The sequence below is a fragment of the Canis aureus genome, chromosome 32 (assembly GCF_053574225.1).
Source record: "Canis aureus isolate CA01 chromosome 32, VMU_Caureus_v.1.0, whole genome shotgun sequence".
Lineage (NCBI taxonomy): Eukaryota > Metazoa > Chordata > Mammalia > Carnivora > Canidae > Canis > Canis aureus.
This window is the reverse complement of record NC_135642.1, coordinates 14,614,603-14,639,358: the sequence shown is the minus strand read 5'-3', so window position 1 is coordinate 14,639,358 and position 24,756 is coordinate 14,614,603. Positions and strand designations below refer to the sequence as shown.

Below are 24,756 nucleotides of genomic sequence, written 5' to 3'. Positions count from 1 at the left end.
TCATCATAGGGGTTAGGAGAATGAAGATAATAGTTACTTGCTTTAAAAATCTACATGAGGGATCCCTGGGTGGCGCAGCGGTTTGGCGCCTGCCTTTGGCCCAGGGTGCGATCCTGGAGACCCCGGATCGAATCCCACGTCGGGCTCCCTGTATTGAGCCTGCTTTTCCCGCTGCCTGTGTCTCTGCCTCTCTGTCTCTCTCTGTGTGACTATCATGAATAAATAAATAAAATCTTAAAAAAAAAAAAAACATAGTAAAAATCTACATGATAAAAGATGCAAGATCTGTGGTTTTCTTTAGGAAATTTTTATAAGATTTAAAGATGGAAGTTATCACCAGTTAAATATTTTGTATTAAATGGATTTAAAATTTTTTAAATACTTAGCTATGTTTTTAAAAGGGGATATGTCTAAAGTTTTAGTCTGATTGGTATTCGTTCTGTTCTGGAATTATTGCCTCTTAGCTGCATTGGGTGTGGTGTTCCTGGCTGGTATTTGTGGGTCTCACTGAAGAATGGTATCACCCCTTACCTTCGCTGTGCTGCACTGTTTTTCCACTATTTGCTTGGAGTAACTCCACCTGAAGAACTGCTTACCAGTAAGTAGGAAAATGAAATCTCAGAGTAGCAAGTAAGAGACTTTTTTTTTCTTAATCTTCAATCTCAAAAATACAAGGGGGAGGCAGGTAAAACCACTTCTCTCTTCTGTACCTCTTTCATTAGTGTTCACTCCCAACATGTGTGCCCCTGCCATGGTATAGGTTAAAGGTGAGACCAAAAATGAGAATAGCCTCATAATATGCAAAACCTACTCTTAACTTCTATCTATGTATAGTTTATGTACTTGAGCTTGTAAAATGTCTGCACACAGAATATAACTGATAGGATATGCAAAAAATTAGAAACATTGGCTGCCTTTAGAGAAGAGAACAATTTGGCTAAGTAGGAGGAAAACTTTATTATATACTCTGTTACTTGAATTTTGAACATAAGACTATTACAAAAGAACTGAAACGTTGCTAGGTGAGGCTGTTATAATAAACCAAGGACACGTATATTTGAGTAACACTCATTTCCTTTGTTCTTTACCTGCCTTAAATCTGCATCAAAGTAGACAAGGCTTCCTTGTGGCTTTGTATGGGTAAAAATCAGAACGTTTGTAGGATTTTGGAAGCATCACCAAAATTGTTCAGAGATTCTTGCTTTTGTCCTTTGAGAATAAGCTGAACATGTCAGCTTAACTGGCTATCAGCTTCTTTATCTTGAACTCAATTCAGTAGGGTTTTTTTTTTAATAATAAATTTATTTTTTATTGGTGTTCAATTTACCAACATACAGAATAACACCCAGTGCTCATCCCGTCAGGTGCCCCCCTCAGTGCCCATCATCCATTCACCCCCACCCCCCACCCTCCTCGCCTTCCACCACCCCTAGTTCATTTCCCAGTGTTAGGAGTCTTTATGTTCTGTCTCCCTTTCTGATATTTCCCACACATTTCTTCTCCCTTCCCTTATATTCCCTTTCACTATTATTTATATTCCCCAAATGAATGAGAATGAGAACATATGTTTGTCAGTAGGGTTTATTTGATCTAGGTTTGTTCTGGTACTATATACACACATACCTTTTTTATCATGCATCATTTTATTGTGCTTTACAGGTGCAGTGTTTTTTACAAATTGAAGGTTTATAGCAAGCCTGTCAAGCAAGTCTGTCAGTGCCATTTTTCCAGTACCGTTTGCTCACTTCATGCCCATGTCACATTCTGATGATTTTCACAGCATTTCAAATTTTTTCACTATTATTATATGTTAGGGTGATTGATCTATGGTGATTGATTATTATTACTGGCTGAAAGCTCAGAAGATGATCAGCATTTTTTAACAGTATTTTTTAATTAAAGTGTGTACATTGTTTTAGACATAATGCTACTGTACACTAAATAAACTACAATGTAGTAGAAATGTTCCTTTAATATGCCCTGGAAAACCAAAAATTCACTTGACTTACTTCACTGTGATACTGGCTTTCTTATGGTGGTCTGGAACTGAACCCACAATTATTTCCATGATATGCCTATAAATGGGGTGCTACTAAGTAGTTGCCAATACAGATCTGTTGTTTGCATTTTTTAAAAATCATGTATTTATCTAATCAGTGCTGTGATATAGGAGTAAATAAGATTAAGTATTTTATTGGGAAGAGACTAAATGTATACAAACAGAAAAATGTACATAATATAACATCAAGTGGTGATAAGTGCTACAAAGAAAAATAAAGCAGGTCATGGGGATAGAGAATGCTGGGCCAGAGTAGATAATACTTTTAGATGGATAACCATAGAAGACTTCTCTTTGAGGATACACTGAGCAAAGAGAAATTGAAATAAAGATAGGGTTAAACTGGACAGAGAGTTGAAGGAAGAGTATTCCTAAGCAGAGGAAACACTAACTGCAAAGCCTTGCTTGACATCATCAAAGAATAGTAAAGAGACGAACGAGTATGGCTGAAGCATAATGAACAGGGTGAGGATGGTAGGAAATATGAGATTTAAGAGGCAGCCGGGGGCAGATTGTGTAGGACCTTTATGCCATGATAAGGACTTTGTGTATTTTGTGGTGGTGTAGCATTGGAGAAACATCAGGAGAATGAGTCAGATTTGCATTTTAAAAGGATCACTGTGTTTTTTTTTAAAAAAAGGATCACTGTGACTTATTTATCACTCAGTTTTATAAGGTATAGAAATAAACAAGAAGAAACTCTTTTCACAGATTGTTCAAGGAAGAATATTGTGCATATTAAATGTATTTTATTCTCTTGCAGATCCTGCAGAAGGAGAGTACAGTGCACTCTGTAGCTATCTGTCTTTACCAACAAATTTGTTCCTGCTTTTTCAAGAATATTGGGATACTGTAAGACCCCTCCTCCAGAGGTACTAATGAGGGCAAAATATCATTGTTAGGTCATTATACAATTTGGGAATTTTTAATTAAAATTTTTTGCTAAGCTTTTAGATTGATTAGATTTGATTGAAGTGGATAACAAAAATATAGGAGATTCCTAATCCACATGCTCAGAGAGTTGGACTTAAGTCCAGCAGCCATAGGCAGCTGGACTTCGCGCTTGTCCCACTGTGATTACCATGCCTTGTACTACTCTTCCCCAAAGTTGCCATTTCTTGCTGTTGTAAATCATCAGGCAGGCTTAGTGGGTGAGGCAGGAGTCACATAGTCAGCAGCCATAGTGTCCCAACTAAACACTAAAACCAAATTGGGGTGATATCCAAAGCAGTAGCATATCTCACACATCTCAGGAAGGTGCCAGAAGAGGAATAAAAAAGTCATTTGGTGGATCAAAATGCATTCCCTGGGAGAATGTAATTATTTTTCCAGAAAAACCTTTTTTTACCCCATTATTAACTGGCCCTCTGAATCACTTTCTACCTCTTAACTGCTAGTGTTCTTCCCTATTTTTGCATCTATCATTTTCAATCTCTTTTTTTTGAGATGTAATTGACTTATAGCATTGTTTTAATAATCACTTCTCACTGTTACTCTTATTTCCGCCATTGAAGATTCTGACACCCAATTCCAATGTGTGCTTAGGGGAAGGTGTTTTGGCTACACATAACCAAACAATTCTGTGATACCAGCTGGGTGTCCTCTCTAATTCAACTCAATTCTGACACTATTTACCTGGAGATAGCATCAGATCCCACAAGCACTCAATCCTATATACCGACACACCTAACACAGACACATTTCAGACAGGTGCTACTAGTAAGTCCAAGGTTGTCACCTGTGCTTCTGACTTAGTATCTATAGAACAAAGGCTCCAGTGACCCCTGCTTAGATTCAGTTAATTTGTTAGAGCAGATCACAGAACTCAGAGAAGCAGTTTACTTACTAGATCACCAGTTTACTATGAGTGGATATAACTCAGGAACCGCCAGATGGAAGAAATGCATAGGGCAAGGTATAGGGAAAAGTAACTGAGTTTCTATACTCCCCAAATCACCACATGTTCACCAATGTGGAAGTTCTCCACATCCTGTTAATATTGGTATTTTTTGGAGGCTATATTACATAGACATGGTTGATTAAATCATTGGCCGTAAGTGATTGATTTAACCTCTAGCCCGTGGAGGTTGAAATAAGAGAACTGAAAGTTCCAGCCCTCTAATCACATGGTTGGTTCTCCTAGCAACCAGCACCCTAAAGACACTTTATCACTCTCATCACATAGGAAAGTCCAAGGTGTAGGAGCTCTGTGCTGGGAACTGGGTTGAAAACTATATATAGGGCAGCCCTGGTGGCGCAGAGGTTTAACGCTGCCTGCAGCCCGGGGCGTGATCCTGGAGACCCGGGATCGAGTCCCACGTCGGGCTCCCTGCATGGAGCCTGCTTCTCCCTCTGCCTGTGTCTCTGCCTCTCTCTGTGTGTGTCTCTCCCGAATAAATAAATAAAATCTTCAAAAAAAAAAAGAAAAGAAAACTGTATATATATATATATAGTTATAAAGCACATTATCATGATTTCCTTAATCTTATCAAGTTTTTGCCTTTAACTTTTCTCCTTTTTCTTTATCAGTGTCTTTTTCTCCTCCATGCCTATGTCAGGATTTAAGTGAATGTCTCCTTGTCTCCTGCCACCTATTCTGTGCTCTCATCTCTTTTAGGTTCTTTTCTATGTATCTTCATTTCTCACAAGGTGTTCTAATCTTCAGGGTGATTAAAAATTAATTAAAACAAAATGGATCCCAGAAAGTCAGTATCATGCTTTGTGTTAAATACAGTCACAGTGGGTTGTACTAATTTTACGTGTATATTCTAGGAGACAGTATGTTTTGAACTTGCTATTCCAGGTCAGTGATAAAAATTCAAACTCTGAAGCAGAATGTCCTTGCCCTTTGAACCATTCCTAGCCCTTCTTGCCTCAGAGCCTTTCCTCATCTTGTGCTCTGTAGTACAGGAAACTGAGACTTGCAGGCCACATTCCCAGTCTTTCTTGTCAGTTGGCTTCTGCCTACATCCAGCTTGTGGGAGGTACTGGCAGGGCATGGGAGTCCAGGAGGAAGAGAGAAACCGGAGTGTTAGCCACCTCTCTCTGCTTTGTGCAATGTCTGTGGCAGTGGTGGGAGCTCTTCTCTGGCTCTAGTTCTCATCAGCCAAGTCTGTGGTGGTTCCAGTATCCACCATTGAACCCAATCTCTGGGCTCTAAAAATATCATAATTTCCTTTTGTTCCTCCAGCCTGGGAGAGGTGGTGGCTTCCGATTGTTGGCTAATCTTTGGGTTGCCCTTTTTTTTTTTTTTCTAAGATTTTATTTATTTATTCATGAGAGACACACAGAGAGAGGCAGAGACCTAGGCAGAGGGAGAAGCAGGCTGCCTGGGAGGAGCCTGATGCGGGACTCCATCCCAGATCCCAGGATCACGCCCTGAACCGTAGGCAGACACTCAACCGCTGAGCCACCCAGGCATCCCTGCCCCGCCTTTTTGTCTCCTGCTTGGCTTCACAGCCCTTCTGTCACTTCTATTACCAATTCCTGGTATTAAATTCCCTCTTCAGAATGGTTTCTGTATTTCTAGTAAGACCTTGATTGATTAACCCTTTAAAAAAGAAATTAAAAGAGAGGGGGGAAAACAAATAGGGAGACAAAAATGAAGAGAAGAAAAACAAAGGGATAAGATGTGAGACGTTTAGCAGAGGGAACATGGAAAGAAAAGACAGGAAGATTTGGAGAGGATGGCTCGTTGATGACACTGCACTGAAGTTGTGATGATCTGTTTGCTTTTCTCTTGGCTCCCCATGTAGGTGGTGTGCAGATCCTGCGTTACTAAATTGTTTGAAGCAAAAAAGCACCATAGTCAGGTTGGTTTTACTTCTCAGTCCTCCTCTCACCCCACCCAACCCATCTACAGGTTGTGTTTCCAAAAGTAGTTGGTTTGTGGAACATGCTTTCCAAAATGTCTCTTCGTTCTTACTCAGTACATAGTTTCCTACATTGTGTACATCTTTGGTTCTTTGCCAGAAACTAGATTCTTCCTACAGTTGATTTTTTTTTTTTTCTTGGAGTGGCTATCCTCTTATCCTTTAATTGTTTGACTCCACCAGCTCCTCTTCCTTAGGCTCGTACATGCGTATTAAAAGGCACAGGAGGAGATAGCATCTTGGAGCTGCCAGTATATTAAAATCAGAAGGTAGTAACAGTATTCCTATGCACCATTTTTTTTTCCTTTCAAGAATAGAATAAGGTATAAATAGGACTATTCCCTCTTCCTCTTCCTTTCCTATCTATATACTTAGAGACTGAACAGTACTGTTGTTCAGCCCTCCTGTCTCCCTTAAAGTTATAGCTCAATCAAAATCCACCTCTTCCTCAAAAACAATTCAAATGCAACCTCCTCCCGCATATCTGGCCAAGTAATGTCCTATCATTTGTGTGTGTGCCTGTGTGCCTGCCAGCACCATCAAGCCCTGAACAGTAAATTTACCAGGGCCCAAACTGCATGCTTATTTTCTTTGTATCCTCCACAGGGCTCGCCCATGTTATGTATGTGTCTAATTTTTATTCCAATGAATTGCATCAGGAAACAAGAAGAGGAATTGACCTCTAGCCTTAAGTGCTCATAGTATCAGTACCCTTTTTCTATGGCCAAAGCAAACATTGTGAGGCAATGTGCATTTGCCACCTTCTCTTCTCATCTTTTCTCACCCCTTGAACTTCTTTCCCGTTTACTGTAAATGTACATTGCTACCTACTCCTTAACCCAGCTTTAGTGATTAAGAGATTATAGATTGAGCTTTTATAACGTAGATACAGTAGTATTCACATCACCAAGAAAAGAAAGAATAGAGAGAAAAGTTTAAAAGATGAGTATCTATTTTAGAACTATTAATCTGACATAATTTTTCCTTTATTTCAGTTCATTGTGTGCCTTTTAGACACCTACTATTTCCCCAGCATGGTACTAAAATATTTTGGGAGAGTTAAAAGACCTAATACATACAGCTTTTTGGTCATGGATAATTTACAATTTAATTATGTGCATAAACTACGTAAAATAATATATGGAATATACTGTTATGCTATAGAAATTTAAAGAGTAAAAAAGTCTTAATGATGCAAAGTTAGTCTTAGAGGAGATAATTTTCAGCTAAACAGAGAGGGAATAATAGAATTTAAGGTGATTGGGGTTTGAAGATAGAATTTCCATGTTATTCAAATGGTAAACTTCCTAGGGTGTGCATTCAAGGCTTTTATTGTAGCTATACTGTATGGTAAGAGTGAATAATAACATTTGCAAACATATTATCAAGTACTAAGCATATTATGTTCCACTTCAATATCTTATTGAGTCCTCAACAGCTGTGAGATTCCTCCGTACTATTATTTATATTTAACATTTTCTTAAATCAGCATGAGTCCTTTATATTTCTCTCTCCCTCATCCTCAAAAATGTGTTATGAAATTGATGGTGTGCCTTATGACTGAGAAAGTATAATATATTCATCCTCCATTTACAAACCCAAGAAAAACAGGCTTATTTTCAGTGACTTGTCAGGTATCAGAGAATTTAGGATTTATAATGAGGTCTAATTTCAAAGACTGTGTTCTTAACTTCTTTATATTACCTTCCTAACCATGGTGGAAATCTGGCTAGAACAATTTAGTCTTAGGAAATAGTGAGAGTTGAGTTTGGAAAGGAAACCAGATGATGAAAAGATTTGAAATTCTAGGCTGAGAAACTCAGATTTAATGTAGTCAATAGGAGGAATTACTGTGGGTTGCAAGTATGGATCCTTTGGTTATTTTTAAGATATTCTTCCTTCTATTACCTTGTCAATTTTTGACATGGGCTTATTTACTCATAAGTAAAATTGTCTTTTAAATTACATTTCTAGATACCCTAGAAAAAGAAATAGTTTGATAGAGCTTCCTGATGACTATAGCTGCCTCCTAAATCAAGCTTCTCATTTCAGGTAAGAAGAAATATGTTTTTAAAAAATTGTTAAGTTTTTACAATTGTAAAAATTGGAGGTGGTGGAATGCACCACCACTAGCAAAATTTTTTTAAAGTGACCACTGAAAACCATAAAATATACAATTAATGATGATAAAGTGTACAGTTCAGCTGTTGTGTGTATCCATCACCTCTCTCTAGTTTCAAAACGTTTTCATCATGCTGGAGAAACACCTTGTATCCACTAAATAATCCCCATTTCCCTCTTTTCTGATCCCCTGATAACCAATAATCTGCTTTTGATCTCTCTGGATTTGCCTGCTCTGGACATATCATATAAAAGGAGCCATAGAATGTATGACCTTCTGTGTCTGACTTCTTTCATGTAGTATAGTTTTTGATGTCATGCAAGTTGTAGCATGTATTCAGTCCTTTCTTGGCTAAATAATATTCTAATTTTCCACTGGAGGGACACCTGGCTGACTTAGTTGGTGGATCATGCAGCTCTTGATCTCAGAGTTGTGAGTTCAAGCCCCACGTTAGGTGTAGAGATAACTTAAAAATAAAATCTTAAAATAATAAGATTGTATATTCCAGAGTTTGTTTATCCATTGATGAGCATTTAGGTTGTTTCCCCCTTTGGACTATTATGAATAATGCTACTATAAACATTCATGTACATGTTTCTATGTGGACATATATTTTCATTTCTCTTGGGTGTATATTCCTAAGAGTACAATTACTGTGTCATTATGGTAATTATATGCTTAAATCTTTGAGTGACCACTAAACTGTTTTTCCATAATTGTACCATTTTGCATTCCCATCAGCAATGTAAAAGAACTCCTATTTTTTACATCTTTGTCAACACTTGATATTTTCTATTTTTTTTTTTTAATTAAAGCCATCCTAGTGGGTATAAAACAGTAGCTCAGTGTAGTTTGATACATGTTTTCTTAATGACCACTGATATGGAACATCTTTTCATATGCTTGTTGGACATTTATCTATGTTCTTTGGAGAAATGTCTGTTCAAGTCCTTTGCCCATCTTGGAATTGGACTGTTTTGTTGTTGAGTTCTAAGAGTTCTTTATATTGAAGAAGAGGAAAACTCTTCCTTTCTTCTCTCTAGGTTGTTTGGCCAAATAATTAAATTAACATAGGACAGATTAATAGGAGAAAAGTTTAATTTTGTATATGTGGGAACTCATAGAAATAATGAGACTCAAAGAAGTAACTGAGTTTATACCTTTTAGTCAAAGAAACAATTTTTTGTAAAGATTTTACAAAACAGAGGGGTTTAAGGCTTGGAGTACCAAATTGAAGAAGAAGAGAGTTTGTTTATATAGCCTTCTTGACCTTGAATTCCCTACCTCTGATTCCCTATTTAAGGATACTTTCTATCCTCTGGTACAGGGAGGATATCTTCATATGGGACATTTATTTCCTGCTTTTAGGAAAACAAAAGAAGGTCAGAGTATACTTTTTGCACCTGCTGTTTCTTAAGTAACTTAAATTCAAAATAATCAGTATGCCAAGGTGGCATATTTTGGGATGGCCTCTTCTGTTCTCTTTCAATATATTCTGGATATGCAGCCCGTATCAGATTTTTATATTTTTTTATTTTCATTTATTTTTTAATTGCCCTTATCAGGTTTTTAATTTGCAAATATTTTCTCCCATTCTATAGGCTGTGTTTTTATTTTTTTTTTAATCTTTATTTATTTATGATAGTCACAGATAGAGAGAGAGGCAGAGACATAGGCAGAGGGAGAAGCAGGCTCCATGCACTGGGAGCTGGACGTGGGATTCGATCCTGGGTCTCCAGGATCACGCCCTGGGCCAAAGGCAGGCGCCAAACCGCTGCGCCACCCAGGGATCCCTGTTTTCATATTCTTCATAATGTTTGCAATGCATAAAGGTTATTTTGTCTCTTTTGTTTGTCTCTTATGCTTTTGATGTCAAAACTAAGAATCCATTGCCAAATGTGAGGTCATGAAGATTTACCCCTATGTTTTCTTTCAATAGTTTTGTAGTTTTAGCTCTATATTTAGACTATGGATCTGTTTTGAGTTCATTTTTGAAATGAGAGAGGAGATCCAACTTCATTCTTTTTTTCACATGGTTTCCAGTTACCCTAGCACCATTTTTTAAGGAACTGTTCTTACCTCATTGGGTAGTCTTAGCACCTATGTTGAAAATCAATTGGTCATAGATGTGTTTGGGTTTCTTTCTAAATTCTAAAGTTTATTCCTTTGGTCTGTCCTTATGCTTTTAAATTACCATAGCTTTGTAGTAAATTTTTAAGTTGTAATATGTGAGCCTTCCAACTTTTTCTTTCTCAGTGTTGCTTTGACTAGGGCCTCTTGCAGTTACATGCAAATTTGGCCTTTCCGTTTCTGTAAAAAGGCAATTGGAATTTTATTTTATTTTATTTTTAAAGATTTTATTTATTCATGAGAGACAGAGAGAGAGACAGAAACAGAGGCAGAGGGAAAAGCAGGCTCTCTGCAGGGAGCCCAATGTGGGACTTATCCCAGGCTCATGCCCTGAGCCAAAGGCAGACGCTCAACCAGTGAGCCACCCAGGTGCCCCAAGGCAACTGGAATTTTAATAGAGATTGAGTTGATCTATAGATTGCTTTAGAGAGTATTGCCATCTTAATAACAGTAAGTCTTCCAGGGGGCGCCTGGGTGGCTTGGTCAGTTAAGCTTCTGCCTTAGCTCAGTCATGACCCCATGATCCCATGGTACTGAGATTGAGCCCTGCATCTGGCTCTATAATCAGCAAGGGATCTGCTTCTCCCTCTCCCTCTGCCTCTCCCCTCCCCCTCCCCCTTGTTATCTCTCTCACTCACTCCCAAATAAATAAATAAAATCTTTAAAAAACAAAACAAAATAAACGTGAAGTCTTTCAGTCCATGAGCATGGATGCCTTCCCATATTTAGGCCTTCTTTAATTTCTTTCTGCAGTGTTTTATAGTTTCCAGGGTACAAGTCTTTCCCTCCTTAGTTAAAATTTATTCCTAGGTGTTTTACTCTTTTGGATGCTATTCTAAATGAAATTATTTTCTTAGGATCCCTGGGTGGCGCAGCGGTTTGGCGCCTGCCTTTGGCCCAGGGCGCGATCCTGGAGACCCGGGATCGAATCCCACATCGGGCTCCCGGTGCATGGAGCCTGCTTCTCCCTCTGCCTGTGTCTCTGTGCCTTTCTCTCTCTGTGACTATCATAAATAAATAAAAATTTTAAAAAAAATTATTTTCTTAATTTCCTTTTTGGACTATTCCATTGCTGGTATGTTGAAACACAGTTGATTTTTGCATGTTCCTCCTATACCCTACAACTTAGCTGGGTATCTGTAGGGATTACAATTAACATCTTAAATTTAGTTTGACTTGAAAACAGCCTAGTTTCAGGATGCCTGGTGACTCAGTGGTTGAGCATCTGCCTTTGTCTCAGGGCGTGATCCCAGGACCCAGTATCAAGTCCCACATCAGGGTCCCTGCAAGGAGCCTGCTTCTCCCCTCCACCTGTGTCTTTGCCTCTCTCTCTCTCTCTCTCTCTCTGTGTCTCTCTAAATCTTAAAAAAATGAAAAAGAAAGAAAGAAAACAACTTTGTTTCAATTGCATACATTAACTGTTCATTTCTAATTTTTTTCTCCCCTCTTTATGTTGTTAAAATCACAGATTACATTTTTATACATTGTGTGCTTGTCAATGTAGATTTATAACGATTGTTTTGTTCATTTGTGTTTTAAATAATACAATAAACCAAAAAAGGAGTTATGCATCCAAAATTATAATAACACTAGCTTTTTTTTTTTTTTAACACTAGCTTTTATAACTTACATGTGTAGTTAGCTTCACAAGTTACTTGTGTTTTTTACATGGCTTGAGTTACTTGAGTTACCATTGGTGTTCCTTTGTTTCACCTTGAAGGAATCCCTTTATCACCTCTTGTAAGACAGGCTTACTAGCAATGAACTACCTAGTATTTGTTTATCTGGGAATGTCTTAATTTCTCCTTTATTTTTAAAGGATAGTTTTGGCAGATAATAGAATTCTTAAATGACAGCTTTTTTTCCTGGAGCACAGTAACTATATTCCACTACCTTTTAGCCTCCATGGTTTTTTAATGAGAAATCAGCTGTTAATTTCTGTTAATTTTATTGAGGATCCCTTGTATGTGATGAGTTGCTTCTCTGGCTACTTTCAAGCTTCTTTCTTTGTTCCTGACTTTTGACAGTTTGATCATAACATATCTCCAGGTGATTCTCTTTGAATTTATCCTATTTGTAATTCAGTTTCATTCTTGTTGTGTAAATTGATGTCTTTCAACAAATTTGGGAAGTTTGGGCCATTATTTCTTCAAAATTTTTTTCTTGCTGGCTTGTCTTTGTAGGACTCTCATAATGTGTATGTAGTAGGTATGCTTGATGGTGTCTCATAAATCCCTTTGTTCTTTTTTGTTCTTTCTTATTTCTTTCTGCTCCGTTACTCAGTAATTTCAGTTACCCTGCCTTAAAATTCAGTGATTCTTATGCCCTCCAATATGCTGTTGAACTCCCTAGTAAGTTTATTTTAGCTGCATACTTTTCTATTTGTTTCTTTTTTATAATTTCTCTTTGCTAATATTTTCTACTTTTTCATATGTTTTCCTCTTTTCTGTTAGTTCTTTGTCAGTGGTTTTCTTCAGCTCTTTGAACTCATTTAAGAGTTCATTTAAAGGGGCACCTGCAGAGCACCTGGGTGGCTCAGTGGTTGAGCCTTCGATTCAGGTCATGATCCCAGAGTCCCATATCACTGAGTCCCATATCCTCGGTGAGGAGCCTATTTCTCCCTCTCCCGCGCCTCCTGCTTGTGCACTCTTATTCACTCTCTCTTGCTCGCTCATTCTCTGTCAAATAAATAAATAAAATCTTTTAAAAAACAAAACATAAAAATAAAGAGGTGCCAGGGTGGCTGGGTCAGTTAAACATCTGCCTTTGGCTCAGAGTCATGGGATCAAGCCCCACATCAGGCTCCCTGCTCAGTGGAGAGCCTACTTTTCCCCCTCCCTCCTCCTCTGCCCCTACCCGTACCCCCACTCAATCTCTTAGTCTCACTCACTCCCTCACTCTCAAATAAATAAAATTTTTTTAAAAGGGGAGAGTTCATTAAAGTATTTGTTTATTATTAAGTGTCATGTCTGGGCTTACAGATGTTTTCCTATGAATGCCTATTTATAGCCCAAAACTATCCTTTAAAAGCCATACTTTTCTGTTTCTTTGTAAGTTTTGTGAGTTTGGTTGAGAATTGGACATTTTGAATATTGTAATGTAGTAGCTCTAGAAATCAGATTCCCCCTCCCCAAGAATTGCCACTGTTGCTTGATAAAGGCTGCCAGGTGTCTATTTGTTCAGTGACTTTTCCAAACTGCTTTTTTTTGCAAAAATTTTATTCCTTACTGTTCACTGAAGTCTCTGTTCTTCATCTCTACAGTTAGCCAATGAACTGACAGAGATTTCCTTAAATTTCTTAATCCAGTAAGAAAAGTGAAGAGAAGAAAAAAATATAAATATGTGTCTCTTTAAATTTCCTCTACCATCACTTCCAAGAAAGTCAATTCAGCCCATAGGGGTTGAAACAATGGTCAGTCTCTGTGTCATCCCCTCAGTGAGCTGCCAGGCAGAACTAAACACACAACTCTGATTTTTGACAGTTTCTCTATTACCCATCCTGGTACCAGCAAGCCACACCAGAATTATGGGCAGCAACCCCCATAGCTACCTGCTATAGGGCTGGGGACTGGGGGTGGTAGCCACTACACACACACAAAAAAAAAAAAAAAAAAAAAAAAAAAATTCACTGAAATTTACCAACCTCTTTCTTTGTTAAGCATCCCTGTGGATGCTGCAAGTGTTCACCATGATTCTAAGTTCCAAAACAGTTGCTTCAGACCGTTCTTGCCTGAACAACAGTTGTATTGGTAGAGGAACCAATTCCTGGAGCTCCTTACTTTATCATCTTCAATGATATCTCCCAATTATTTTTTAAAGCTACAGAAGCCTTTTTTTAAGCACTCTAAGAATAATCATTTATTCATGTATCTTTAAACAGTATTTTACGTGTAGAAGTGTGGTCAATACCTCCATCCACTGAAATAACACTGTTCCCAACTTCATAAACAAGTAGTTCTCTTAGAAATATCATCTATACATGTGTCTTTAAGCACTATACAGTGAGATGACCACATCCTCACTGAAATAACATTGAAAGACCCTTTTTTTCCCCAAGGAAAATCTTATATGGAAGCCCATCAGAACAGTAAAACATGTAATAGCATTGTGGCTCAGGTTTAAGCCTGGATACTAGAAAGAGGAATACACCTCTCTAGCCTTTTTTGGTAGTGCGTTCACCCCTTACCTTGATCAGATTAAACACTACTAAAGCAGTGTTTCTCAGACTTTTTTTTTTTAATTTTTATTTATTTATGATAGTCACACAGAGAGAGAGAGAGAGGCAGAGACACAGGCAGAGGGAGAAGCAGGCTCCATGCACCGGGAGCCCGATGTGGGATTCGATCTAGGGTCTCCCTGATCGCGCCCTGGGCCAAAGGCAGGCGCCAAACCGCTGCGCCACCCAGGGATCCCATTTTCTCAGACTTTATCTTCCTCTTCCCTTTCAGTGATTACTTTCAAATTTTAAAAAATCTGGATGATAAAGACTGGCGAGAAGTAAAATAAACAAGTTACATTATACTCATTACTAATATCGTGTATGAATTACCTATTAGTTACTTTTGTAAGAAAAGAACGTGAGCTTAATTAAGCCCATGATTCTATATGATAAAATAATGCTCTGTAAAGTTAACAGTTTATACTTACGTAGCTATCATATGATGTAAGTTTTTCAAATAACATAAATTCATGAGCTACACACCACCAATATAATGCCCCTGAATGGAGAAATTATATTTATATCTGCCTCAGCCATTGGTCTGTGAATATTTCATATTTGAATCACAATGCATCATATCTTAAAAAATAATAGGTCACAATTACTCCTGATGCAGTTATGTATCCTTTGACACTCAGGGCATCAACACCACCACCCAAAGCAAATCAGATTAACAATGATGACATGAAATTAGCAGTAACTTGTAATTAAAAGGCAAGAATCTCAGCAATCTGAAATCAAAGCCTATTCAAGACTTTATTGATGATGTGCTGATAATACAGCATCTTTTTCCAAAATTGCAGGAATTCCAAAGCTCAGTTGGGAGTTTTGTAATATTAAGTAATCTTTGTGCAGCAGCCAGACTTCTTAATAAATTTAAATTAATTAGAGCTCTCAGAAAACACAAATAACTCTTAAATTTTAAGGATACCAGTTAGTAATTCTAATGAATTGCTGTGGCCTACAAAAGACTATTGAAGTCCTTAGTCATATGTTAAATAACTTGCTATCATTTGAAGGAGTAAAGAAAGGAATTTTATCATTTTGAAGGTTTGATGAAGAACCCCTATATGGCCCACTCTGAGAATCACTGCCCTGCCCTATAAGAATGACTAAGGAAATTCTCCTATTCAGTTATGACCATTGCTTTGAGCCCTGAAGCCAGAGAGTTTAGCTGGCCCACAAGGGGCTTGGGCAGCCAAATGCCAGCCTCTATTACTAGATAAAATTGATCGTGGTGTTAGTTCCCTTGCTGTTTGTCCCATGCAGATTAAGTTCAGTCACCTAAAGAAATGGTTGAGTCATTTACCTCTCAGCCCTTAAAATATTAGCTAGATGATTTCAGAGATTTCATCCAGTTCTAAGTTTAGTGATTCTCCTAACCTTAGGGCTGTATTGCTATCACAGAATCCCAGTGAATAGGTGTTATCTTCCCAGCATTAAAGAATATCACTCTTTGGCTTTTAGGAGGGTCTTAGAAGAGTGTTAGTCATTAATCACAGTGAAGATTCCCCCTGGATGATACTACTACTTACTGGTTTCAAGTAAAATGAAAATAAATCTTATCATCTCTTCCAGTTTTATTGTCACCACCAGTTTCCATTAACAGAGCCATTTCTACTGTAGGAGGGTGAGCTGCCCAGTTACTATTCTTGAAGTGTCACCTCTATTTTCCTTTATAGGATGCTAGTGACTAGGACTCAGCCATCCTGCACTAAAGGTGAAAGGTAATGGCTTTATCCAAAAAGAGCTATAATTATGTTCTTCCCCCTGGAAGTGAGAATAGTCTCCTCATCTCCAGGAGACAGGAGTGGAATACCTATGCACAGAGTCTGTCTGCTCCTGTGTAGACAGTAGTGGTCATCTTATCTTACCTGAGAAATGAGAGATCAGAGAATAAACTGTTAATTCCTTATTGGAGCTGGAGATTCTTTTGGTGCTTTTTATTCTGACCCTATTGTAAGCCTCACTGGATCTCAACTTAGTGGTTGCATTTATTTTTTACTGCCCAAATAAAGGAATTCTTGATGTTTCTAGTATCTCCATTATAAGGCAGAGATAGGAGTATAGAAAGCTTTATTTTTTAAAGATAGCCATTATCACTTTAATTCAGAGAGTGATACCCCTCTTGAGGGGCATCATAACAAGACTCTAGCAGGCTATTACGTAAAATGGTAGATCTCAGTGTACTACTTACTTAGTTCAAGCAAGTCAGCTCTGTCGCTTTTTCCTTCCTAAAAACTTGTTTTGTTTCCCAGACGGAGGGTGCATTAACTCTCAATACTACAGTCTCTCATTTGAACCCTAAAGATTTCGGTACTTCAACAAAATAGACAAGAAATGTGTCTGAACCCACATCGTGATTTTTTAAAAAAGAAATTATACACCTAGCAAGATCATATTCCTCTAATATTGAGGACATAAGCTTGACTTAGCCAATCCAGAGGAGGGAGTTGACTATAAATTGGTCATGTCAGATGAAGACTGGATTCTATAAATGTATCTCAGTCTCAAGGCATATTTAATTACCAAACTATGGGAATTATCAGGACACTGTATATTCATTGATTTTAAAGATTTTATTTATTTATTCATGAGAGAGAGAGAGAGAAAGGGAGAGACATAGGCAGAGGGAGAAGCAGGCTCCATGCCAGAAGCCCAACATGGGACTTGATCCTGGGTCTCCAGGATCAGGCTCTGGGCTGAAGGCAGTGCTAAACTGCTGTGCCACCCAGGCTGCCCAGACACTGTATATTTAATAATAAATTTTCTTACTGTGGATTAATCAGGAGTTTTTTTAAGTCCTTATTAAAGAGGAATCATCTAATTAAATGTTTTCTTGTGTTTGGGGATACCTAGGTGGCTCAATCCATTAAGCATCTGTCTCTTGATTTCAGCTGATCCCAGGGTTGTGAGACTGAGCCCTGTGTTAGGCTCCTCGCTGAGTGTGGAACCTGCATAAGATTCTCCCTCTCCCTCTCCCTCTGTCCTTCCCCCCCTTCCCCCCCTTCTCTCCCTCTCTAAATAAATTATGTATGTATACATGTTTTCTTGTGGTTTTTTTTTTAAGTTTTTTTTTAATTGCTATTTATTTATGATAGTCACAGAGAGAGAGAGAGAGAGAGAGAGAGAGAGGCAGAGACATAGGCAGAGGGAGAAGCAGGCTCCATGTACCAGGAGCCCGACGTGGGATTCGATCCCAGGTCTCTAGGATCACGCCCTGGACCAAAGGCAGGCGTTAAACCACTACGCCACCCAGGGATTCCTGTTTTCTTGTGTTTTAAGAGCATTCTTTGCTGCAAAGCAGCCAGCCAGTGATGAACACAATTCATCGCTAACTGGATATATCATGTTTTTATTGTTTCTCCACCATACTGAATGTTTTCTTACCCTTTGAGGTGCCCACGGTCTGCAGATGATGAGCGAAAGCACCCTGTTCTGTGTCTTTTCTGTGGAGCTATACTATGTTCTCAGAACATTTGCTGCCAAGAAATTGTGAATGGGGAAGAGGTCGGAGCTTGCATTTTTCATGCACTTCACTGTGGAGCTGGAGTCTGCATTTTCCTTAAGTGAGTAGTGAGTGTTCTGGAAGCTTCATAATGAACTTACAGAATCTGAATCCAATCTGGAGGCTGTTATGGTAGGACAGTGTGTTGATAAGAAATGGTCTGCCAAAAAAAAAAAAAAAGAAATGGTCTGCCAGAAGTTAAGAGTATAGACTTTTTATTCACATGAAATTGCATTTGAGAAGATACTGCAGAATAATTTTTGTTTTAAAAAGGGACTCTGTTGGCATTTTAATTATTTGTGGCATATTTTAAGGATGATGGACTTTGTATTGATTACTCTGGTATTGTAGAACACTCAGATGTAATGAGAGGGATCGGAGTCCTAACACTTCTATTTTTAAAAAGCACCTATACAAAGTTGTCCTTTGAATATTTTCATTTTCTTAATTTCCTCTGTCAGGCAACCATTGTTTTCTTTGGTCTCTTAGCGAAAGACTGAGAGGTAGACAATAGTTACTTCATGCTTAGGAAAGATTAGAAGTTCCCTGAGAGAAAATTCAAAGTGGTTATGTGTGCTTTTTCTTTCCATTCTCCCAATGTAATGTAGTTTCTGTTTATATAAGCCCAAATATCTCACTAACTATGAAATATATAATTACTGCTTGTTGGCATCTGTTGGAACAATGGGAATAAATTCATAGAGGCCACACTCAGACACCTATTTTCTTCTTCTTCTTTTTTTTTTTTTCCTATTTTCTTCTTTTCGGAAATTTACAACAAATAAACCCACTGCCTACTCCAACTGTTTATTTTGTAACATCACTCTGTAGTACTTATTCCTTTTGTACACATGCACACAAACAGTATTTTTATGTCTTCATTTCTATCTATAAGGACCCCAGGTAACTTCAAAGTGGCAGTGGTCCATTATAATTTGCACTGTTGGAGACTGGTTCTAACCAGAAATGGCTTGACACTTCCCTGACTGACCTTATTTCTGGCCCAAAGCTATCAGAACAAGAGATGTTGTTCTGTCCTTCTGCTCCTTCCCTACTCCAGGTTGTAGGTCAGGAAACAACAGAAACAAGCCCAGCCATCATTTTTCCAGGGTACCTATGACTCAAGTAGGACAGCTTCCTTCCTCTCAATAGATTCAGGCACTATTAATGGCCCCATTTCCCTAAATCCATTGATCCTTTCCCATAACTTCAATAAAAATAGCAGTGTTCATTCTGTTTTATTCAGAAAAAAACACAATTTAATCTATTTGTCTGTATTTATTGTCTCCCTTACTGAATTCCCAACAGATACTGGCATGTCTTTTCTCTAGATTAACTTTGATGCAATGCCTATCATTTGTACATATGCACTTAATAATATTTCCTTTTGGTTGTTTTGTCCTTCAGAATCCGAGAATGCAGAGTAGTCCTGGTTGAAGGTAAAGCCAGAGGCTGTGCCTATCCAGCCCCTTACTTGGATGAATATGGAGAAACAGACCCTGGCCTGAAGTAAGATTGGTTTATTTATTTTCCATTTTAGTCATTATTGTACATGGATGGTAACAGTTCTTTAACACAAAAACTAGTGCTAAATATTGAGAGAGACTTTTTAATAGGTGTAAGTTAAAAATATTAAATATGATACCATCCTAAATGTAGCATGTAATTTTGAACAACTTTCTGCTTCTCCAGAATGTGAGGGTACTACTTCTCCAAAGTTAAAAATACCAGCCATCCTAATATTTGAATGTTATGTTTTTTTTAATCAACCTATCTTCAGAATTACTTAGAAGGTTTAAGTCTTTGGATTAAGGGAGAAAATAACTGAATGGTGAAATTAGTGACTGCGGAGAAGAAATTTGAGTTGTTCCAGAAAGGTACAAAGAAGCAGAATTTTTTACTTAATTAGGCAATTTGAAAATACTCAACCAAGGCAGCCCGGGGGCTCAGCAGTTTATTAGCGCTGCCTTGAGTCCAGGGCATGATCCTGGAGACCCAGGATCAAGTCCCGCATTAGGCTCCCTGCATGGAGCCTGCTTCTCCCTCTGCCTGTGTCTCTGTGCCTGTCTCTCTCTCTCTCTCTCTCTTTCTCATGAATAAATGAATAAAATCTTTTTTAAAAAATAAACCATTAAAAAAAAAAAAAGAAAAAATACTCAACCAGCTGAGACACTTTGAGAGCCTCCAGAATGAGAATTTCACAGTTCTCTGTAATTGCAATAGCAGTTAGTCATTTTGGATTAGCTGCTCTACAGTGTCACAAACTGTACAACCTTAGAATTGATGTGGAATCATTTTGTTTAAATATCTGCTAATCACTAGCAAATTTGTTATGTCGTAAGAAAAACAATAAGCAAATATTCCTGAGCAGCAGAATATAATTTGAGGGCTTAGAGTTACACCTCAAGCTTAATCTCTACTATACAAAGACCAGAAATGAAAGCTAAATAAACTGTATGAGGCCAAAAAGCCATAAAGCCCCATCAGACTACACAAAAAAGAATAAATCGCTGCTTCATGTTATAAACCTCACTGTTCATTTAAATGGGGTCTCATAATGCCCATGATATATACTTTGCCTATTTTCTGAATAATTAAGGAGTAACCTTCTGCTTCATCAGCTAAGTAACCTATTAAGTTCATGGTGACCAGAGGTGAGGGGAGAATAAATATCCCTTTTAAAACCCTGTCCTGGTGATTCTTCTCAGCTCTAAGACCATCTCAAGAGTTTGGACTAATTTAGGCAATAAAGATGTGGCAGTTATTTGATTTGAACTTACATGTTGATTGTTTTGTTTCATTTTCTTTGAAGGAGGGGCAACCCTCTTCATTTATCTCGTGAGCGGTATCGGAAGCTCCATTTGGTGTGGCAACAGCACTGCATTATAGAAGAGATTGCTAGGAGCCAAGAAACTAATCAGATGTTATTTGGATTCAACTGGCAGTTATTGTGAGCTTCAACTCTGCCTTGGGACAATCATAAATGAAGACAGTAATGAAGACCGATTCAAAATTATGGAGATCTTTCTGAGGGCTGGGGAAGGGTTGGAGGGTCTTTTGCTCTATGTCCAGACTCATATACATCAATAAAATATTCCTTAATGGAGTATTGCTTTCAATTAGAGAAAATATGCTTAGTGGAAAAAAAAGGACATTGATTAATCTGTTTTATGTTCCAGAACACTAAAAATGCTTCTTCATCCCAAGTGTCTGATTCTGCTATTTCTCGAAAATTCATTTCCCTTCGTAATCTGTCCCACCTCATTTCATTTCATTCACCTGGTAAATGAAGTCACCTTAAGCAATTGTGGACATTTTTAATGTTGGTTAACTCTTCTAGTTTTACATTTGGTATCTCCCACACACACCCAAGTTTAGTTTAGTAACACTGACAGGATTCTAATCTGTGGTAGTTTTTCCTTCCAGCTAAAGAGGAATTGCAGAAGCCATGCAGTTAAGAAAGTTTTTAAAAGAGTAAATTTTTGTATTGTCTCTCTTCTAAGGAAATACCCTAATGTGCCACTTACTGTTTCAGCCAGAAAGTAAATCTTTCTATGGACAGACTTGCCATTTCTAAGGCAAATTTCTGCCAGTGTGGAAAAGTTTTTTCCCCCCACTATAGACCTCAAGAATAGGATAGGATAGGATAATGTATTCATTATTTATCCCCGATGGGCCAAAGAAACTGTAGTCCCCACCTCTTACCACAAATAGCTTTGTTGAGTTTTGAAATTATAATATTTGTGTTTTCCCAAGGCAAATTTCTAAAATGAGTTCACTTATCTTGTTTGTGGCACCATCTTATTTGACTCTTAAAAACCTGATGCAGTTCTGATGTAAACTATCAATAGAATGAGGATGAGAAAATTACCCCCAATGAAGGGATCATGGCAGCTGTAAATTAGAACAATCAGATTGAAGGCAGTACCATAATCTTCTATGTCTTTGTAAAAGACAAATCCTTCAGTTGTTATCTGTGTGGAACCTTTTCATAAACTCTGGTTTTATGACTAGTACAGACAACCAAAAAGCCATGTGATCAGTGGTCTTTGTCCTGTTATAATATGCTGTGGTTGAGCCATCTTGTTTATAAATAATAGAGCTCTCCTGAATCTGTGCATAAACTTCTTGATTTTTGGCTTTAACTTTTTATATTGAGAACTTGTGATATAAACAGAAGAAAAATTGAAACCTTACATTTTAGCTTCTGTTGTCTCTGTAGTAACTTTAGAAATTTGAAAGATGCATTCAAAGATCATCTGATTTTGCCTTTGGTGACTACTGTCATATATGTGTGTAAATGTTTTCCCTATCTTCTTTTTGCTCAGCAAAGGCAAAGATAAAAATATATTTGAAAAGTTATTGATGATGCACGTTTGGGGTTAGATTTTTTTTTATATATATATATATTCTTAATGTAAAGTAAAGGTGGGTTTTGCGGTAAAGGATTGGCATGAATAGGCATCAAAATCACAATCATGATTTTCTACTTGAATAATTATTATTCAGAAGGTATCAGGAAATAGATACAGCTCCACTGAACAATTTTTAACAATTGATAAGTGAGAATCAGAAAATTTGGTATTCACCTTGTCCAGTTTGCCAGTATGTTTAAATGATTAGAACATCTCCCTTTATTTCTTATAAATGTTTTTGGATGGATTGTCTGACTGGGAAATCTGCACCACAATAGAGAACAGAAGATGCTGACTTCTGCCCTAACTGATCAGCCCCAATTTAGCAGAGACAAACTAAATTTTTATTTCTAGTTTTTTTATATTCATCAGTCCTGGGGTTATGCTCTTAAGCTGCCAGAGGGACTACCCTGTAATGGCCAGTCAGACATTTACTGCCAAAGAACCCGTTCCATATTGAGTTCCACTTCTGAGATTGATTCAGACCCCTGCACTGGAGATGAACACGTCTTGGTGCTGCCCCCAGCCCTAGGGATTTCTAATTTTATTCAAATATAGTGGTTTGCCTTCATCATTGCAAACAATTTAATTATGCTTATGGAGTTTACTTACAAATGAGCAAAAAGTCACTTTATTTTCATTAGTGTAGTATGTGGGGGAATGGTTCAACAGGATGGCTCCAAAATTGTGTTTTTCTAATGTTTTTGGTGAGAGGCTGACAGGAATTTTAATGATACAGTGAAGAAAACCCTATATCTGTATAATTAATTTATTTTGCCTGGTGTATGGGCTGTGAGTTCACCCATTAGTGGTCATTTGTCATTTCACAACAACTATGCATTTTGGTTCACTGTGATGATCTATATCTAGTGACTGCAACATGTTTATACCACTGATTCAAATTCCATCCATGATGAAGTTATACAAATAATGCATATATTGATATCTTTTATTGCAAAATGTAAATTTAAAACTTGTATAATGTTCTTGTGCTTTTTGAAATAAAATATATGTGTATATTTACAAAGAAAAAAGGGACTTCTCATGTTTGGGGATTTGGGTTTGAAGTATAAAAATATGTACCTAGAAAGGAGCTCTAATTAAATGTTACCTTTGTCAACCCAAATTCTCTTTTTTTTTTTTTTTGTTTTTTAAGATTTTATTTACTTATTCATGAGAGACACACACAGAGAGAGAGAGAGAGGCAGAGACACAGGCAGAGGGAGAAGCAGGCTCCATACAGGGAGCCTGACGTGGGACTTGATCCCGGGTCTCCAGGATCAGGCCCTGGGCTGAGGGCGGCACTAAACTGCTGCCCCACCAGGCTGCCTGACACATTCTTTAAAAGACAGAGATAGGTATTTGGTATAAAGGTCTCCAAACTTTTTGACCATACATTCCATCAGTAAATAATTTTTAAGCATGCACTCACTATAGAGAGAATTTTTTCTATTCAATACTAATATATTCAGTACATTTTAAGACATTGCCCAAAAATGGAGATTTAAAAAATCAGTTGAAGAATAGAATATTTCTGTTTAAATATCTTCCAAGTGAATCTATGCATCTCTTGGGATATGTATACCCCATTGAGGATATAACTATCTGTTCAGGAGGACTCTGCAATGATCAGAATGTTCTCTGTATTCCAATGTGATAGTCACTGTCCCCATGCAAATATTGAACATTTTGAAATGTGGCTAGTGCAACTGAAGACCTGAGTTTTTTAATTTAATTTTAACTAAAATTGTCATATGTGGCTAGTGGCTACTATACTGGACAGCATAAGTCTAGTATAATGGTTCTCAGACTTAACTGTGTTAGAATCACCTGAGGAGCATTAACAAAATCTAAGTTTCTGGATTTCAGGCAAGCCCCGGTGGCTCAGTGGCTTAGCACCACCTTCAGTCCAGGGCCTGATCCTGGAGACCCGGGATCAAGTCCCATGTCGGGCTCCCTGCGTGGAGCCTGCTTCTCCCTCTGCCTGTGTCTCTTACTCTCTCTGTGTGTGTTTCTCATGAATAAATAAATAAAATCATAAAAAAATAAAATAAAATTTCTGGATTTCACCCTTGATCCTGAATCAGAATCTCCTGAGATTGAGCCTTTACAAAACCATTATGACTTCCTTCTTTTTTTTTTTTTATTATGACTTCCTTCTGTTTCTAAACCATTACTCTTAAAATTTAGAGCTTTCTTACTTTTTACCAAAGTGATTTTAGTCTAAGTGCCAAAGAGCCTCAGAGAGAAAAGTAGATCAGAGAGGGGGAAAAGTGCCAAATGTAGAAAGTTGAAATTTTTTTTTTTAGTTGAAATTTTTCATTTTGAGTTTCTATTTAAGTTTTTATGTAAGGAAAGTGTACCTAGAGTTAAAAACCAAAAAAGTCATTGCTTTAATATTAAGATTTTACGATATTCTAGGAGGGCAGTA

General features: G+C 37.6%; 1 protein-coding gene and 1 long non-coding RNA gene across 6 annotated transcripts in view; one reads left to right on the top strand and one right to left on the bottom strand.

Moving 5' to 3' along the window:
• Nucleotides 1-23,359, top strand: part of UBR1 (ubiquitin protein ligase E3 component n-recognin 1) — a 140,902-nt gene extending 117,543 nt beyond the window's left edge. For 3 of the 5 annotated variants that reach the window (XM_077880802.1, XM_077880804.1, XM_077880805.1), the window contains 7 exons: nucleotides 465-598; nucleotides 2,823-2,931; nucleotides 5,815-5,871; nucleotides 7,906-7,983; nucleotides 17,801-17,971; nucleotides 19,318-19,419; nucleotides 20,723-23,359. In XM_077880802.1, coding sequence (XP_077736928.1) covers nucleotides 465-598; nucleotides 2,823-2,931; nucleotides 5,815-5,871; nucleotides 7,906-7,983; nucleotides 17,801-17,971; nucleotides 19,318-19,419; nucleotides 20,723-20,864 — 793 coding nt within the window. In that variant the 3' untranslated portion in view covers nucleotides 20,865-23,359. Of the gene's footprint in view, nucleotides 1-464; nucleotides 599-2,822; nucleotides 2,932-5,814; nucleotides 5,872-7,905; nucleotides 7,984-17,800; nucleotides 17,972-19,317; nucleotides 19,420-20,722 lie in introns of those variants that run through there. The other 2 variants (XM_077880803.1, XR_013370106.1) reach the window with 2 other exon arrangements.
• LOC144303085 (uncharacterized) overlaps nucleotides 14,425-24,756 on the bottom strand; it is a 32,034-nt gene continuing 21,702 nt past the window's right edge. Inside the window, exons 3-4 of the long non-coding RNA XR_013370107.1 lie at nucleotides 17,793-18,070; nucleotides 14,425-14,670 (exon numbers count right to left, since the gene is read on the bottom strand). This is a non-coding gene — a long non-coding RNA (uncharacterized LOC144303085). The remainder of the gene's footprint in view (nucleotides 14,671-17,792; nucleotides 18,071-24,756) is intronic.